Source organism: Plodia interpunctella, chromosome 29 (genome assembly GCF_027563975.2).
Source record: "Plodia interpunctella isolate USDA-ARS_2022_Savannah chromosome 29, ilPloInte3.2, whole genome shotgun sequence".
Lineage (NCBI taxonomy): Eukaryota > Metazoa > Arthropoda > Insecta > Lepidoptera > Pyralidae > Plodia > Plodia interpunctella.
Genome location: NC_071322.1, coordinates 1,149,172 through 1,168,556, shown reverse-complemented (window position 1 = coordinate 1,168,556; position 19,385 = coordinate 1,149,172). Strand labels below are relative to the sequence as shown.

Below are 19,385 nucleotides of genomic sequence, written 5' to 3'. Positions count from 1 at the left end.
TCAACCAAGAGTTACGCGAGAAACACTTGAAGAGTGCAGCATATGCTACACGCGTTTCCCGCGTCTCGGTCTGATTTTTCTTGTCTTGCCATTTTTTACTTCCCTGATACCATAGTTTCTCCTTTATAGACTTATGAAGCGAGAAACACTAAGTGGATATGTTGAAAGAGTGCAACAAACTGGTCAGATATTTCTTTCTCGCTCTTTGAATGTGTTTTTTGTGTTTCTCCCTTTAGGTACTCTAGCCTTAACAAGCGGTTCGTCACAGCTTCGCTTCTGTATGACCATAAAAAGTAACCTATGCTACTCCTGAACGTTTCGTCTTACCCTGTGCAAAATTTCATCAAAATCGGTCCAGTAGTTTTTGAGTTTATTCGTTACAAACAAAATTACAAATCTTTGATTTTTATAACATTAGTATGGATTGATCTTAAGCTGCACTGGTTTTCTACATCAAGCTACTTTGATCTCTATGTCTCCATAACTAAAGTCTGTATTTGGTGACAGGTGACCTCTCTCCTCTCGACCCTCGTGACCTCCACCTTCGTGATTGAGAAGCAGCCACCTCAAGTTATGAAGACCAACACTAGGTGAGATGATTCTGTCTCTTTTACACGCGATAGATACACACATTCAAAATCCATTTTATTATTATTATGTATTTAACTTCTTTTGGTAAATTGTCTCAAATTCCTATTATTTATTCAACTGATTGAGCAAGTTGTCCCATTAATTTGGTGGAGAATTCTTTTTTTAAAATTAGCTTTTGCCCGCGGCAAACCCCGCCGCCGAGTGCATAACATGGAAACAAAATATTACATAGATGTGTGTTTGCAGATTCACTGCCACAGTTCGTCTGCTGGTCGGTGGACAACTGAATGTCTACATGACTCCGCCGAGAGTCAGCGTGAGTAACGAAATAATAACTTTTTGCCAAAATAAATCGTATATAAGTCTTTTTTTTTAAGTGTCATGGCTCCATCGTTCGCCAAAACGATGATTTTGCCAACGTCAAGGTTGAGATTGACACGGAATACAATATGTTATAATGATATATGAAACACGGATCAGTGTGTAACCTAAAATATATAATAATTATGTATAATGTTTAAATATATTATACATACATATAAGTTTGTTTTTAAATGTAATTTTTGACACAACGTATAATTGTACAGTCTGTCAAGAAAGTGAAGTATTAAATTTTTTTTCAAATGTTATTTTTGACACAATACACGGTGATTTTTCATACGTTCTGGAGCCGAATACCACTTCATAAGTATCATTAAATAGTATGACCCATTTAACTAGTCAAAATAAAAATTCGGAAACAAAAATTTTTGACTTAAACTCGAAAGTAAAAAAGTGAGATCAATAAGTAGCGTGTAGCGTTATCAGTGTCAACGACCGCGCGTGTTGAAATTTTATTTTTTGTAGCAACGCAAACAAACAAAACGTTATAATTAACAATTAATATTCACATCATATTCTAAACTTGAAGGATATAATAAAACTACAATGACCACGTTCAATAATAGGTCGTGATAATATCTGAGCAACAAGCGCAACTACTCCTGAAGAGTGACACTCAGGGCGGGAAAACAAAACAGCCGGTAGAATGTGGAGACATCCTCAACAACACTGGTGTTATGGAGTACCAGGCCACCAGTCGCCAGCTCAGCGTCAGCTTCCGGTATGTCTCTCTCTCTCCCTCTCTCTCCCTCTCCCCCCCTCTCTCTCCCTCTCTCTCTCCCTCTCTCTCTCCCCCTCTCTCTCCCTCTCTCTCTATCTCTCCCTCTTTTTATTTATTGACTGGCTTTAGCCCGCGACTTCGCCCGCGTAAATTTCTCACAGGATCGGTTATTATTCCGAGATGAAAGGTACCCTATGTCCCTTTCCATACATCATACTATATAAATGCAAAATTTCATGAAGATTGGTTGAGTAGATAGAGCGTGAAGTGGTAACAAACTTTCACATTCATGATATTAGTTAGGATTATGGTATTACCCGAGCGAACCCGGGACGGGCCGCTAGTGATACAGTAAAGTAATCAGTTGGTATATATTACCATGATGTAAACAGCGCCATCTGTCCCCAGGAACATGCAACTGCGCAAGATCAAACGCGCCGAGAAGAAAGGCACCGAGAGTGTAATGGACGAGAAACTGACGCTGCTTTTCCAGTCTCAGTTCAATGTTGGCGGCGGAGAGTTGGTATTTCAGGTATGAATAGTTTTTACATGTCTTATGTTCGGTAAGTTCGGTCCTTATTACCCCCAAATGTGGCTTGCAAGTGACCAATTAACGCTCTAGGGTAATAATGTGGCTAGAAAATCCCTAGGGCGGTAAGTAATTTAAAAAAAAACAATTCACTCTTTCAAAATAAATATTATTACGTACGTTTTGTACATTTAACTTTTTATTTATATATATATATATATATATATATATATATATATATATATTTTGTGTGACAATTTTCAAAAATTTTATTGGAAATACATATTTTATTTTATTCATTCAAATTTTGACATTTTTAATAATGATGTAAATTCGTCCTTCTAATTTTTAATATATATGTATAAGACCAATATTTGTCAATTGACGTCCTTGGAGAAAAGGCCGCGGTGAAGTTTGTTGCGCCGCTTCTTCTTCACCTGCGCTTTGGAAGCCGGCAGTAGACTTAGTTTAAGTATTTTTTTTGACGTCAATAAGTGATGTATATCATCCTAAATTGAATAAAGAATTTTGAATTTGAATTTGAAATAGTTCGCGTACATCAAACCATCATACTGGCAATAGACATCATGCATTCAGCCCAATGACCAAAGAGGACGCTTCGCTATTCAGTCTTGTCTTCGTGTGAATATAATAGTTACCAATTTTAATTAGGTATCGAACGGCGGAGCTCAATTTCGTTATTAAAAAAAATAAAATTAAAATGTTTTTATTTGATCATTTCTAAAATGAGAAAAAAGCGGGAATAGAAAACTTTTACTTTAAATATTGTTTGTTTTTGGGATTTTTTTATAATTACGTTTTTTTTTTTACTTACCTCACAATCGAGATGTGTAGCAGAGTAGTTAAATCGGGTGTGAGCATTAATTACGCCCTCGAATTATAGGCGCTCTCGGGCTGCAATTGATGCCTTACAGCCCTTGGCTACTAATCTACTATTATTTATTTGTGGCGACCTCGGTGGCGCAGTGGTAAAGTGCTCGCCTCTGAACCGAGAGGTCCCGCGTTCGATCCCCGGTCGGGTCATGATGGAAAATGATCTTTTTCTGATCGGCCCGGTTCTTGGATGTTTATCTATATATGTATTTGTTATAAAATATAGTATCGTTGAGTTAGTATCCCATAACACAAGTCTCGAACTTACTTTGGGGCTAGCTCAATCTGTGTGATTTGTCCTAATATATTTATATTTATACTTCTGAGCTATGTAATTTATGTATTTTATTAATTAAAAAAATATATATTTCTACTGGCAACTAAGGCTCATATGTTAGTATTTACATTTCTTATATCTAGGTTAGTCAGACAATGAAAAACCATTTTGTACTAGTTGCGCCCTGGGGCTTCGCTCCCGTGAGAATTTCGGGATGAAAAATACCCTGTGTATATACCAGGTTATAATCTACCCGTTTACCAAATTTAATAATAATCGATACAGTAGATTTTTGCGTGAAACAGTAACAAACATACATACACATATACATCCTCAGCGGGAAGATTCCCGCTCGATTTTTTCATCTCATTGTTATTTTCAAAAATAAAGCTATCAGTAAATTATTTTAATGAATATATTGCTGTAGGTGTGGACTCTATCGCTACCTGTGGTGGTGATCGTCCACGGCAACCAGGAGCCGCACGGCTGGGCGACGGTGACGTGGGACAACGCCTTCAGCCCCTCTGGCCGCGTGCCTTTCGCTGTGCCCGACAAGGTAATCAATTTGTATAATGGACCTAAATATGACCCTTGAGGACCTCCACATACAAATTCCGCTCGAAAACAGACTGCGATGTGCCCAACAACTACGTAACATAACTGAATATATGTCATTCTCTGTGTTTTATTCCACCCATGTGAAGTAAAGACGGGGGTCCAATAAATAACATTGGCCCTAAATTTGTACCCTGAGGAACACCGCACATAGTTTCAGTTCAAAATCCGCTTCTTCGCTATGCCCACTATGACAAATTAACATATCAACAATTCCCTATGGTGTAATGGTTAAGACGTCCGCCAGCGGATCAAAAAGTCTCAGGTTCGTATACTACTCGTGCCATATGAGTTTGTATATCAATCTGACTCATATATAGTAGTTTTCATCGACCACCACTTGCTTCTTGAACGAAAACATCATGAGGAAACCTGCACACTGGTGGACAGTTTAGTTCCCTAGTGTGTATGCGACTACCTGCCACTAGATGACGGTAAGTAGTCGTAAAAGTCATGTCAGATGCCTTTAGGCGACTTGAATAAAATTTGACACCAGTGTTAGCAATTTCTTCATCAGTCGTGGCATGGCTGACGGTCGTGTTCATTACGTGGAATGAAACACACATAACAACTTTCTTGGCATTATTAATGGAGTGGTTTGTCATTGCCTTCTCCATTTCACACACAAGTTAATAATCAACCGCAGTGTGCAGGTTTCCTCACGACGTTTCCCTTCACCGGAAGCAAGTGGTGCTCAATGAAAACAACTATACATGAGTTAGATTGGTATACAAAATCATGTGGCACGAGTAGGATCCGAACCTGAGACCTTTCGTTACACAGGCGGGCGTCTTAATCATTGCACCACCACCGCTTCACTGTTAGCAACACTCGATATAATAAGTTTTGTTTTTGTTGCAAATTAATCTGTGATCATCTATGTCGAAAGCCTTCGATAAGTCTTCACAAATGGACATATGTTAACAGGTGACCTGGGGACAATTGGCTGAGACGCTTCGCATAAAGTTTTACTCCGCCACTTCGGGCGGCGATTTGTCCGATGACAATCTGCGGTTCCTCGCTGAGAAGATATTCAGGTAATATATATATGTTTATATGTTTTGTAGCCTTGAGAGTAATATTATGAGTGTAAATTTGACATGAAAAAGTGTCCATAACTAGGTTTTGCCCGCGACTTCGCCCGCGTTTATTTCATACGTCCGCTCATGACTTATTCTTGTCAATATCTCATGTTCTAAGCGGCGTATTGCGATTAATCCTATACCAGATTTTAAGTTAGACCATCTGCCGTACAACTGTGAAAACCACATCAAATTCCTTCCGGTAGTTATTACTTTTTGCGCGAACAAACATAGCCCACTTAGATTTTCATTATATGTATAGAGATTTCAATCCTTATTATCATTCTTTTTGATAGCCTGTTGATGTGTCCCACTGCAGCGCAAAGGCCTGTGCCCTTCCTTAATTTTATAATAAAATGATTAATTAATGAAAATATAATTACTATTTTTAGGACGAAATTATGTTTACTTAAAACCTTGCCATTTTTATTTTAATGGTGATTTTATAAATCGATTGATGTGGTCAAACCACATCACATTTTTTACCAATTATAAATTATTAATCTTATTACATACTTCAATCATAATCAATTATCATTGAAGTATTTAAGTAACTAAATATTTGTATGATAAATATAACGCTCTATACCAAAGTATAGCTTTTGCCCACAACTTTGTATGTGAGTAGAAATCCGTTTCCCGTGAGAGTTTCAGGAAATCCCATTCTTAGTGTACCCCTATACTGTCCTAGGAACCGAACACACCAAATTTCAGCTTTCTACGCCCAGTAGTTTCGGCTGTGCGTTGTCTGTCAGTCGTCACTCAGTAACGCAAGAGTTTTATATATATATTGATAATGTATTATTTAACTTTTGTACCTATGACAAATAAATTATTCACATTCAAAATTCAAATACATATCATTTATTCAGAAATTAGACCTTCACTGGCACTTTTTCATGTCAATTTTTATATTATAATAGTTATTTCTCACAAGCTACAAACTACTGGCATTTCGGAACGACCACTGCTGAGAAGAAATGCCGGAAGAAACTCATTTGAACAGCGCTGGTCCCTATCATGCCAGATCGGCTTACCATTATTGTTTCTTACAATGTTTTTTTCTAATAATATATAAAAGTACATAATGTACTGATTACTATTGATTGATCGATTTATCCCTCAGGACAAATCTCCCACTAAATGTGCCGGAACTAAACGCGATGCCGGTCAGCTGGACACAGTTCTGCAAAGACGCGTTACCCGAGAGGAACTTCACCTTCTGGGAGTGGTTCTACCAGGTTGTGAAGGTGACGCGCGAGTACCTGCGCACGCTGTGGTGCGACCGGTGAGTGGTCCTATCAGGTAGTTCTACTGAACTATTTATGAGAGGGGTGAAAATGACGCGTTTGTTCCTGCGCACGCTGTGGTCCGACTGGTGTGGTCCTACTGTGGTTCTACCGTGTAGTTGGAACTTTACTTTCTGGGATTCGTTCTAACATGTTATGATCGACCTGGCGACGACATGCGGCCGCTGAGTGGTCTTAGTAGTTCTAGCAGTGATCGCTTTGCGAAAGAGTTGACTTGCGAGTACCACCTGCGCACGCTGTGGTGCGTTCGGTAAGTGGTCCTACCACTGGTAGGACCAATCACCGTTCACTTGCGGTAGGTTCTACAGAGTAGTAGTAATAATTTAAAATTTGACGTGAAAAAGTGCCTGTTGTATGTCTAATTTCTGAATAAATCCAATTTATTAATAACCTTTTTAATGAATTTGTTACACATGCTTTTTAACTTATTTTTGAAAATAATAATGATATGAAAAGATTCCGGAATCGAGGCGGGAATTGAACCCGCGCCCCTGTCTATCCGGCACCGTGCTCTTGACCACTGAGCTATCGAGATCATGCCAGTTCGGCTGAATTTATTAATAGCCTCTTAATCTATCTTTCAGTTTGATAATGGGCTTCATCCAGAAGAAGCAAGCGGAAGATATGCTGTCCAAGTGTCCCCCGGGGACTTTCTTACTTCGCTTCTCTGATTCAGAACTAGGTGGCATCACCATCGCTTGGGTTGGTGAGTTCAAAATTCAAATTCAAAATTCTTTATTCAATTTAGGATGATTATATCATCCTAAATTAAATAAAGAATTTTATCACTTATTGACGTCAAAAAAATACTTAAACTAAGTCTACTGCCGGCTTCCAAAGCGCAGGTGAAGAAGAAGCGGCGCAACAAACTTTTCTCCAAGGACGTCAATTAACAAATATAGGTCTTATACGTATATATTAAAAATTAGGAGGACGAATTTACATCATTATTAAAAATTTCAAAATTTTAGTAAATAAATAAAAATAAATAAAAATTGTATTTCCAATAAAATTATCGAAAATAGTCACACAAAAAAATATATGTAAATAAAAAGCTAAATGTACAAAACGTACGTAATAATCAATTACATATCTTATGAGGACACTGCACCACGCTTGGGCCAAATATAGAATTGAATAGAATCATTTGCAATATTTACATAGAACTTGCAAATATTAATAATATAGCAAGGTGGCTGAATTCAGTGAGGGCGATGAAGAAAACTGGTGATCTTTAAATGTTCTTTATTCCTTCACCAATGTTGTATAAACAATATGTACTCATGTGATCCAGTTAAACGTAATGTATGAAGATACTATACTAGTTTAATAGCCGAGGAAATCCCAATGGAATGTCCCTAAAATAGGTTTTAAGCCCTGTTATTTAGGCACAAGTACGTGAACTAGGTTTCAGCCCTAAATACTTGCAAACGAGCTTCCAGATACGAGTATTATTTTTACTTGACGCCCGGCCCCGGTGAGGCCCTAAAAGCCCCGAACCCGAAAGAATACTTTATAGGAAAATAAACTTTGCTCACGTCTCGGGAATGTGCAGATACGCCACAGATACAGAAAGATAGGTAGGCCGGCCTAGAACTAGACGGTCGGATGAGCTTAAGGCATTCGACAGACATTCGATGGAGAAGACCATAGAAAGGGACACGTGGAACACGAGAGTGGGGAGGCTTTTGCCCAGCTGTGGTAGTAATCCTTTACTAATTTACCATGTTGTATTTTATTTTATTTTTTCTTTATTTATTATGTTGGGTACGTGTATGTAGCTACAGTCAATGTTTATTGTATAAGTAATATATCAATCGTTTTCGTTTTCGTAGTTATATATCTCCTTATTCACTGTTAATATACACACACACCGTTCGCACACTGATTCGGGTCTCATCTGAAAATCAGTGTATCGCCCCTCTGGGTGATATGTGTACTGAGATGGGCCTTTTTGTATTGCTGCAAATTGTGCTATGTGAATACTGTGTTTTATTTTGTGTTTTTAGTCTGGTTGTGTATTGTGTTGTCGTTTTACAAATAAATATTTTATCTATCTATCAGTGGGACATGTTATAGCTACTTAAAAAATAAAACTACAAGCGAAACACATCTTCAATCCTGCATGGGCATTAAATTTTATTGGCCTCGGATTCCTAGCCAGACCAAGTCGATCGCGCTAGTCAATTGTGAGCCAATTAAACATACATCTAAACTATTATTATAAAGAGGTAATAGTTTGTGAGTTTGTACGTTCGAGGCGGGTAATCACCGAAAATACCGAACCGATTGCAAAAATTATTCCATCTGCAAATTTTATCTTTTAAAGTTCCCACGGGTGCGAAGCCCCGGGCATCATCCAGTGACTCATTTATTATTTTCGCCGTCAGATGGCAGTGAGGTGTTCAGCCTCCAGCCGTTCACGGCCCGCGACCTCTCGCTGCGTTCCCTAGCTGACCGCGTGCTGGACCTGCCACAACTACAGTTCTTGTACCCCAACATTGCCAAGGACGACGTATTCTCCAAGTACTACACCAAACCTGGTGAGTTGTGTTACATTATCCTTACATATTATATACTAGCGGCCCGTCCCGGCGTCGCTCGATTAAAACCACGGGTAAAACCATAATAAAAAAACTTTCTCAGAAATTACCCTATACAGACAATCGGATTGAATTGCTAATTTCCATCAAGATATCAGTGTTTACCGCTGAGCTGTCTATTCATATTTTTGTGGGCGAAATTTTAAATGGGATTGTTCGTTATTTCTGTTCAGCCTCATTTAACTATCCTGAAGGTCAAATTTTAAGAAATTCTGAAACACGTGTTACATTATTTTTCATTAGTAAAGATTTTTTGTTATTTTTCATACAAACGTTACCCCCAATTTTTACCCCTTCAGGGGTCGAATTTTGAAAATTCCTTTCTTATCTGAGCACTACGTAATAACCTAAAGCTAGTGGCCAAATTTCGCGCTGATAGCTTCTATGGTTTAGGCTGGGCGTTGCTTAGTAAAAAACGCTTGTTCTGTCTTGTTCTGTTGAACGGGGCGCTAGTTTAACATAGAATACGTAAAGTCTGCGTTCCCTAGTTGACGGTAAAATTATAAATGTGAAATTACATTTTCATCGGATGAACATACACCTATACATATATCGTAACTAATATTATAAATGCGAAAGTAAGTTTGTTTGTTATCTCTTCACGCATTATCTACTGTACCGATTGTTATGAAATTAAAAAAAGGGGTAGAATATAACCTGGAATAACACATACTTTTTATCCATAAATGCGAAAGTAAGTTTGTTTGTTATCTCTTCACGCATTATCTACTGTACCGATTGTTATGAAATTAAAAAAAGGGGTAGAATATAACCTGGAATAACACATACTTTTTATCCTAAAATGCCCACGGGAGCGAAGCGCCGGGGCACAGCTAGTTCAATTATTAATTATAATATTTATTTAAAGCCTACTTACGTGTCCTACTGCTGGGCCAAAGGCTTTTGAATAAATTAATAAAATATAAAAAAAAAAAAAATTATTAACGTAATTTTTTTCTTGTAATAAATTGTTTTAAAGAAATAAGAGTAATTTATTTGAAAAAAAAAAATTAATCCTATTTTTTTAAAAATAAATTACATAAAAGAAAAAAAAAAACATTTTATTTAAAAGTAATTTTTCGTGACCCCCCCCCCCCCCCCCCAAGCAGAAAACGAGATGCTGAAGAACGGCTACGTGAAGCCGGTGCTGGTGACGACGCTGCCCAACTTCATGTCGTCGCCCGCGTACGCCTCGCCCGACACGCACCGCGGCACGCCCAGCGTGCAGGGCAGGTGGGTTCTGTTTTTAAATTTTTACTTTTTTTTTTTTTACTGGCCCTTGTATATTTTTATATTTTCACTTTTATTCAGGGGTAATACTGGCCGTTGTATGTTTTGTTTTTTTTTTTATATTTTCTTTTAAAAGCTTGTACACGTCCTGAGTGTGGAGCTGGTGGGTTCTATTTTTAAATTTTAAATTTTTACAGGGGTTACACTGGTCTTTATATAGTTTTTTTTTTCATTTGAAAGGCTCACAACAGTGGGAAAGGGCTGTCAATGAAAATATGATGATTTTTTTCTAACCCGCGACGCAAAAAGAGGGGTGTTAGTTTGACCGCTAAATGTGTCTGCCTGTGGCACCGTGCCTTATCGACGGGTGACGGGCGTTTTTATTCTATTTTATAGCTAATGTTTATGCGGTGGTTCTTAGATATGTTCGATCAAAATCTGTTAAGTCGTTCAAAAGTTGTAGCGAAATGAATATTGAAAGTCGGGGGTTTTTTAATTGTTCTAACAAATAAACTTGTTAGACCGTTAAGTATATTTTTAACCCTATATTTTTAGACATTATTCTTTCATTAACTAAATAACGTTAGTTAATTAGATATTTCGATATAGTGCAAGTGAATTAGTAAAAATTTTGGGTTTTTTTTTTTTCAATTTCTTTTTTTACGCTTTCTTAAGTTACGCAAATCCAAATCTTTTCGTTCATATTATTTTCGTTGCGATTAATTTTTGTAATTTTTCTTCCCCTAGGTACATGATCGATTTTTAGTTATTTTTTTAAGAGCAAGACAACAGACTCCATCTCGATATAATTTAATTTAATAATAATTTTAGTTTTTAGTTTATTTTTTTTAGTTTAATAGTCACATCCTTATTTTTTAATGGTGCCGGCAATATCTGCGCTTCCTTTTTCTGCCACAAGTTCTTTTTTTATACATTTTTATTTTATTTTTGTAAGATACATTTTAATATTGTTTTTACGGTATTATTTCAGTTTATATATCAATGACGAATTCGTTTTTTTTTCTTTTTTTTTGTTGTTGTCAAACACTTAGTATTAATGTATAAAAAAAAATTCGACAGTTATTATTTTTTAAGCAAATAGGTTGGCGCACATCGGATTCAAATTAAAATTCAAAATTCTTTATTCAATTTAGGATGATATACATCACTTATTGACGTCAATTCGTATGCAATACGTTGCGGTAGATAATTGTGGGCAATGCATGTGCAAACACAATAGGCTAGTTGACCAGATCAGATAATTGTAAAGGAAATATATAATATACATAATAATGATCCTGTAACGATGCCGCTGGATACGAATATACGAAGAATTAAAATTGGTTGCAAAGTCCATTTTTTTAAAAGACGACATTTATAAAAACAAATTGGACCATCATGAAAAACTAAAATTTTGTAACAACTTTTATTAAGAAGTCATCACGATAAACGTAATATTTAATGAAGCTGTCGAACAAACATAGCTTTTGTTGCGAACATAAAGTATGCGTAGCAGTGACGTCACAACGTGGTAAACGTTGTGACGTCACTGCTACGTGTCATTCAGCACGGAGCGTTTGGACGAGACCAAAAATGTGTGATTTTATTTTTGTCATATCTTCGAAAGCATTGTCATTATCACAGTAAGTTTTTCACTGGTGTTTCTAATGATATTTCAAATAATCAATAAAACAAAAAAAATTACATCAGCTATGCTGCACACGCATTCTTGAAGCCTAAAACCTAATTTTAGTTTAAAGAAATAGATGACCCACGATTTAATTGATCAAACGAACAAAATCATTGTTTTCTCTCCTATTTTTATTGATATATATACCTTTTTTACGTTGAGTATGTTAAGTTTTTTTACCAAATCTAATGTTTTAATGTAAAAGCGTTGATAATAATTCTATATTTTCTCTCTTTAGCTGCGCACCGACAATTCTTCAGTTGTAAACGGATGGAAAACTAAAAAAATATGTCAATTCCATTATTATTTGTCGATTGTATTTCGAATATTTCAATGTATAAAGGAAAATACAGGAAATGTTGTATCGATTTCATATATGAAAATGTATTTGGGTTTTTCCAAGAAAATTGTATACAACGGAGGTGAAACGCTTAAAGTAATTGAATAACGAAACGCGATAATTTAATGTCACTTATAGATTTGTCAATTCTATTAATTACGTGAGTTATTTTTGACTTATTATGTCAACTCTGTCGCCGAACTCGGTCATGTGCCGACGCGAATGCGCGAACATTACGAACATTGCTTAGTACGAGTGCTTTAATTTACCGCAATGAAAACCGGCAATGGATACCGAATCCGCCAAAGTTTGGCGAACTGTTCGACGTCAGTGTGGAGCTGGCATTAGAAATGCTTTGTGACTAACAAATGTGGACGTCCAAATCAAAAGGGACCTTATGGCGCCTGGCGTTTACGCCGTTATTGTCTTTGTTTTGTATTGGAACAACGGCTATAAAGACCTAAGTGCCAGCTGCCATAAGGTCCCTTTTGATTTGGACGACCACATATAAAGACACCACTATTATACAAGTGTTAAAATGTTTATAATATCGTGGCTGTTTAAAATCAAAACCCTAGTAAATCACTAGTATTTTATCTAATTTTTACTATTTCGATTTAATAAATAAAAAACGATAAATTAGTAAAAAAAAAATACAATAAAGTTGTTACAATCCTCGACACATGAGTTGAACCAAAATGGCGGCCGTCAGCGCAGGTTTAATTAGAGATGAAAGTGTCAGAAAGTATTTTTAGTGGTTATTATTTATGAAAAAATAAACGAGTCTTTTGAATTTCGCGGGTAACCACGAAAGAACCCATAAATTAAAAAAACTCTTGCTGAAGGTCGCCATTTTGGTTCAACTTATGTGCCGAGGGACTGTACTTGGTTTTGATTTTGAACAGTATATTTAATACAACGACCCGAATTAAAATTTGATTAGACTAATATTTTATTCGAAGCGTCAGATATTTCAAGGTCGCCTGAAGGCATCTGACACGAAAGTATGTGAAAGAAATTCTACATCGGAAATGTTATTCCCTGCACAAAATTATCAGTATTATATCGGCTACGAATATTATGCATTTATTTAGTTTAAATAAAGTTTAACTTTAAGTTTTTACTGTAGGTTATGGAACAAATCAGTGTGTTTCATTCCACTTAATGACCACGACCTACATACGGTCATGTGGTATGATGTAAGAAAGTTCTTAGATCTTTCGTAAGGACTAGCGTAAATATAACGCTCGTTCGCACGGGCGATGCTATTTCAACGCGCGTTAAATATACGTTTGAATCAAATTATATGAATCCATTGACTCGGCGATACTTAGTCGCGTATATTTTTATTGCATTTTGAACGTTATGCGTTGGACTGAAGGTTGAAAGTGTGTCGTGTCGTGTGTCACTACTGTCGAAAAGCCCGTGCGAACCAGTGAAGTATATTTAATCTCTTTTAGTGTCAAAAGCCCAAAAGTATTGATTTTAGTATATACTATTAAAAATAAAATAGACTTGAACTTTGAACCTTATTACTGGTGGATAAAGTTCAATTTTTCGTCCTGTCAATTATAAGATTGGGTCGATGGAAAGAGACGGAACATATCATGAGCGTTACGAATGCGTCAGGGTGACAACGAATTTAGTATTTATTAGCCGACTTCAAAATGAAGAGGTTTTACGTATGTATGTCTTTTTGGTAGTGAGTTTTTATGATGCTAATTGGAGCGATACTGAAAACGAATTTCCCTAATAATTATTATGTATATTTAGTAAAAAAAAATGTCTATATATCTAATGCGATTATAGCGTGCGTTGAAACATGTTAAGCTCGCTTCAATGATTGATATATTCGTAATAAAAATATATCTGTTAACGTTAAACAATTTGAACATCGTGTGGCGCATGCGCGATCGTATGAGTTGGCAATCTCAAATATACAAATTTATTATCAAAATTGAAAACTTTCAAAAGTTATGTCAAGACAGAAAATGACCTTTTTTTAGATTGACCCGGGTCTTGGATGTTTATCTATATATGTATATGTTATATTAACAAAATCCTCTGCCGCGTCTCTGTTCGCGATAAACTCAAAAATGATTGCACGGTTTTTCATGCGGTTTTCACCACTGTGACAGTGTGATTCCCGAGGAAGGTTTAGATGTATAATTTATTATATTTTTACCCGAGCGAAGTCGGCACGGGGCGCTAGTATGTTAAAAAATATAGTACCGTTGAGTTAGTATCCCATAACACAAGTCTCGAACTTACTTTGGGGTTAACTAAATCTGTTTGATTTGTTCATATATATTTATTTATCATAATATTCAACAGCAACGACGTACACACCGGACCAGTGAAGTTTATTCTTGTAACCCGATCAGTTATGCAAGAGGGGTCTAACAAACATTCGATGCTAAAATCTATTAATTATATCAACCCCGTCATATATTATAACCCGGTTAGTGTGTTCGGTTTCTGAGTTTTTTTTACGCTATTCCAACCAATTTGCGGTTGAATATCGCTATCGAGTTGACGTTAAAAAACTCTGAAACCGGACGTGTCATCCTAACCAGGGTGTCCTACACAAATATAATATTCTGAAATTTTGGACCAGATAAAAATATCACTTTGATTGTTGATAAAACGACCCTATTTCGACGACGGTGGCTCAGTGGTAAAGTGCTTGCCTCTGAACCGAGAGGTCCCGGGTTCGATTCCCGGTCGGGTCACGATGGAAAATGATATTTTTCTGATTGGCCCGGGTCTTGGATGTTTATCTATATATGTATTTGTTATAAAATATAGTATCGTTGAGTTAGTATCCCGTAGCACAAGTCTCGAACTTACTTTGGGAATAGCTCAATCTGTGTGATTTGTCCTAATATATATATATATATTTATTTATTTATTTATTTACTGTAGACACGTGTTATCTTTTTCCGTATGTGTATGTGCCATTTTCGATGTTCTCAAATTTATTATATACACTCAAAGTAACGTAAAAGCTTGTTGTTGAACCAAAACAATATTTATCACAAAGATAAATTTAAAAGGGATTGATTGATTGATCGTGTATTGAATCGAATCTCTAGAAGTCTCCTCGCAAGTTATTTTTGAGGAGACGAAGTCGTTTTTAAACTTAATAATGTATTTAGGCAATCGTTATTATTGGATTTCAATGATAAATGTGCGCTCTCATGCCAAAATTAGATAGCACCATATATATATATACCTACTGTGGTGAAAACTTTATTAATATTCTTTTAAATTCATTATATCGTCGAAAATTTGCAACGACAAAAATATTATAACAGTTGGTATGGACAAAATGACCGCGCCATTATGAAACCACAGGTTACTTATTACAGTCTGACAAGAAAACGTTGACAGACTGAGTAGACTCCAAAGTATTGCGTCTCCGGCACCGTCCTCCGTAATGTAATTATCCAATTATTAATTATAAATATTTTCTCAACTGTCGCGTCCATTAAAATAAAGAAGCCTTTTTTACAAACATTGTCAATTTTTGGTAATATCACGTGCTGAAAATGTCAATTGAATTATATATTGTGTACTTTTTATTAGTGACTTTTGATCTCAAAATATAATATGTATTATTTTGTTATTGTAAAATGTATGTGACCATATTTAATAATGTTTTGTAAAAAAGGCCTATTCACTTTCGGGTCCACACGGTATATTTGTCTAGTGTATATACACTTAGGATATTTTTACATGTTGATGTTAAATTGAGAAAAAATCCAAATAAAAAAATTGTATTAATTTGTGTTAGGTTTTAGGTGTTATAGTGAAAATTTGTCGATAAATTAATACAAAGATATAAAAAAGGAATAATTCAATTTGATCCGTTTCTAATCTATACAATGGATTGACTAATCTTCCAGCATTAATACGGAATTAGGTAATCGTTTCGGCAAACTTTCATTATAAATTTAGGTTACTTTTGTCGTTTTCTAGGAAAAATTGTTTCTACACACTTTTGTTACTTATTTTGACGCATTCAAAATATGTTTATACAAAAGTTGAGAATCGTGATTTTTTTAACGGTATTTCGGTGCTAGTTTTTTTTTTTTCACTTGAGTACATTGATTCATGACAATTATTATATTATATTATATATGCTAAGTTATATCTTCTATCGCTACGCTATGTATAGGAGATAAGATGAAGTTTTAAAATTATACGTATACGGATGAAGTTATTGGTTAGTTTCATTGTGTGCTGAATTATCAAACGAGATATTGGACCACGTAAACTTAGAACAACGACCAAATTAATAAATTACCAGTATTATTTTGGATATACAATTGTATTACTATTTTTACGATTGTGACAGTTATGTTTGAAATTGGATTTTATGAGCTTTTTCTATTGATGCATTTTGTCTTAGACTAAATTTATTATAATATAAAATGGTTAGCTGAATTATATAATTAAGTTTTCCGGGATGTGACTATTCTAAGTAGTTAATGTTATAATTATCACTAAGTATATGTCTATTAATGTTGTGCTCAACGATTGCACTCGACCCCAACTTAAATACTTGCCAACGGTTTCCGAGTAACGCCTGGTATTTATTTAGAGTCTCAGACATTTTTTTTTCAATTATAAATTCCCATTTTCTATAATTATTATATAAATTTTCTATTCGGCGTTTATTTTTTCCTCGAAAATATGAAATGACTGAAATGTCACTTGACAGGTTTTGCTTTTAACCGTTGATAACGTTATATTCAAACTTTTACATGGCAATGTTATTATATTGATGCATGTTTTATGTATATGTATACAAATATATGTGAGATTTGAAAAATAAATCTTTTATTGTAAACAAAAAGGTTGTCTTTGGCATTTTGAAACAATATATAATCAAAGACAATTTTTTTATACTCCTTCGCGAAAATGCAACACAGACGGTCGTTTTAAAATTTAATTTAATTTAATTTTTTTTTTTTGTAATTTTTTTTATACCGTTTCTATTACCATGGACTATTTGTATTGTTTCTTTTTTATTATTTGTCTGTGCTGCCATTTTGGCGACGGTGATTCATAAACAACTTTTCTCTTTTTTTTTTTACGACCGTCAACTAATGTGTTGCATTTTCTTTCTCTTTCCCGATTCCACGACGACGATGACTACCAACAACACGAATATGGGATAATAACTAACACACGCACACACACACATACTATGCTTCAATCCTTGATTGTCTAAACATTTACCTAAATTCATATAAAAATATTATACACAAATTATTTTTGAATTCACAAAATAATTGGAATTAAAAAAAAAACTGAATTGCAAAAATTGCAATGGGTAATTAACGATTGATTTTAATTTATATATAATTTTTACCAACAAACTTTCATGGTCTTAACTACAATTCAAATAAATTACTTAAAACGAAAACGAAACAAACAACAATGATCTTACAAAATTAAATAACGTTTAATTATGAATGATTCTTTCTCACATTCTCTTCTGTCTCATTGCACTTAACTCCAAAACAAAATTATAAAAATGTATAACACTAAATAAACTAACAAACACGAAACAATTTATCTATTTTCCTCCCCCATTTCTTCTTGACACATAACCTCAAAATAAAATGATAAAATATATAATTTACTTAATAAAATATCCTTTATTCTGGCTCACTCTACTTAACTTATATGTAACTAAACACAACCACAAAAACGCACCACGAACTTGCGGGAGCAGCTACTACGGATCAGCGACTCCTGCGTCGACGGAAGCCACATTCATGAACAATGATCTGTTCGACATGCATTCGTTCGACGCTGACGATTTCGACTACCTCGCTATGAGCGACAGCACTATGCAGTGAAACGTGAGTAAGCATTCATAACTTCTTTTACTTAAATTAAAATGTTGCCAATAGATGGCGCTGTACAGTACTAGATCGCACAAGAGGGATTTCTCTCGACATGTATATCAAATCCATTTAAATAGACGCTTGAGTATTTTCAAAAAACATAATTTCTTGCTTGTAACAGTGGGGTATTGTTGATTAGTTGAGAGTACCTGCTATTCTCTAATGACAATACTGTACGTCGGCGTGAGACGATAGAGATGAATTAATTCAGCCGAACTTGCATGGTCTCGATATGGCTCAGTGGTCAAGAGCACAATTCCCGCCTCGATTCCAGAATTTTTTCATCTCATTATTCTTTTCAAAAATAAGTTAAAAAGCATGTGTGACACGTGTAACAAATCCATTTAAATGTTAGTACAGTCTGTTAAGAAACTGAAGAAAATATATGAAGGCACTAATTTTGCTTTTAAGTCTGTCTTGGCCCTTCTTGGCTATCTTATAATCCATACTCATAAAGAGAAAAGATTTATATTTTCGTATCTTTGTTCGTATTGAATAAACTCAAAAGCTACTGGGCCGATTATAATAAAAATTGTCACAGAATGTTGAATGAAAGTTTGTATGTAAATCATTCTAAATCATCATTGCACGCTAAATATTTTTTTAAATGTTTATTTTTTTTTTCAGGATACATCAAAGAATTTTAACGTAAGATACATATACAAATCAGTCAATTCATATATTGTGGCATATGATATATACATACGTAAGATGGTAGCTGAAACCGGGATCTCTATATATTATATATTTTAATGAATTGAATCTTATAAGTTGACAGAAACAACATTATTATTATTATTTTAACGAAATGTATTTAATTTGTTGATTGATTCAAAAATCTTACTGGCTTTCCGCTGCGTTACGCTAATTCATTTATATAGTATTTAACCTTTCGTCTCACATGTGAAAGAGAAAAACAGTTTGCCTAATTGTTTCATTTTAAAGGTGACTCAAATAAAAATTGACGACAAAAAGGACATGTGAAGGTCTAATTTCTAAAGAGACGATTTGATTTGGTTTGGGACTGAAATAGAATTACTGCACGTGATGCAGCGGACGGACAGATGAAGTAATAGCCACGATTGGATACTTGTCTGGCTAAAAAATAATATGTTTAAATGCATTTAAGGCAATTACTCCAAAGCACATTCTCTCAGCTGATATTAAAAAATATATTTTAAGAGATTATACAACAATATGA

General features: G+C 35.0%; 1 protein-coding gene across 5 annotated transcripts in view; it reads left to right on the top strand.

Moving 5' to 3' along the window:
- The window catches only part of Stat92E (Signal-transducer and activator of transcription protein at 92E), a 32,099-nt gene extending 12,998 nt beyond the window's left edge, over window positions 1-19,101 (top strand). Inside the window, exons 10-21 of one of the 5 annotated variants that reach the window (XM_053766359.2) lie at window positions 508-590; window positions 838-907; window positions 1,539-1,693; window positions 2,102-2,225; window positions 3,821-3,949; window positions 4,936-5,045; window positions 6,217-6,378; window positions 6,985-7,106; window positions 8,791-8,943; window positions 10,110-10,236; window positions 18,010-18,139; window positions 18,812-19,101. In XM_053766359.2, coding sequence (XP_053622334.1) covers window positions 508-590; window positions 838-907; window positions 1,539-1,693; window positions 2,102-2,225; window positions 3,821-3,949; window positions 4,936-5,045; window positions 6,217-6,378; window positions 6,985-7,106; window positions 8,791-8,943; window positions 10,110-10,236; window positions 18,010-18,136 — 1,362 coding nt within the window. In that variant the 3' untranslated portion in view covers window positions 18,137-18,139; window positions 18,812-19,101. Of the gene's footprint in view, window positions 1-507; window positions 591-837; window positions 908-1,538; window positions 1,694-2,101; window positions 2,226-3,820; window positions 3,950-4,935; window positions 5,046-6,216; window positions 6,379-6,984; window positions 7,107-8,790; window positions 8,944-10,109; window positions 10,237-10,980; window positions 11,151-18,009; window positions 18,140-18,811 lie in introns of those variants that run through there. The other 4 variants (XM_053766361.2, XM_053766360.2, XM_053766363.2 and 1 more) reach the window with 4 other exon arrangements.
- The last annotated feature ends 284 nt before the right edge of the window (window positions 19,102-19,385 follow it).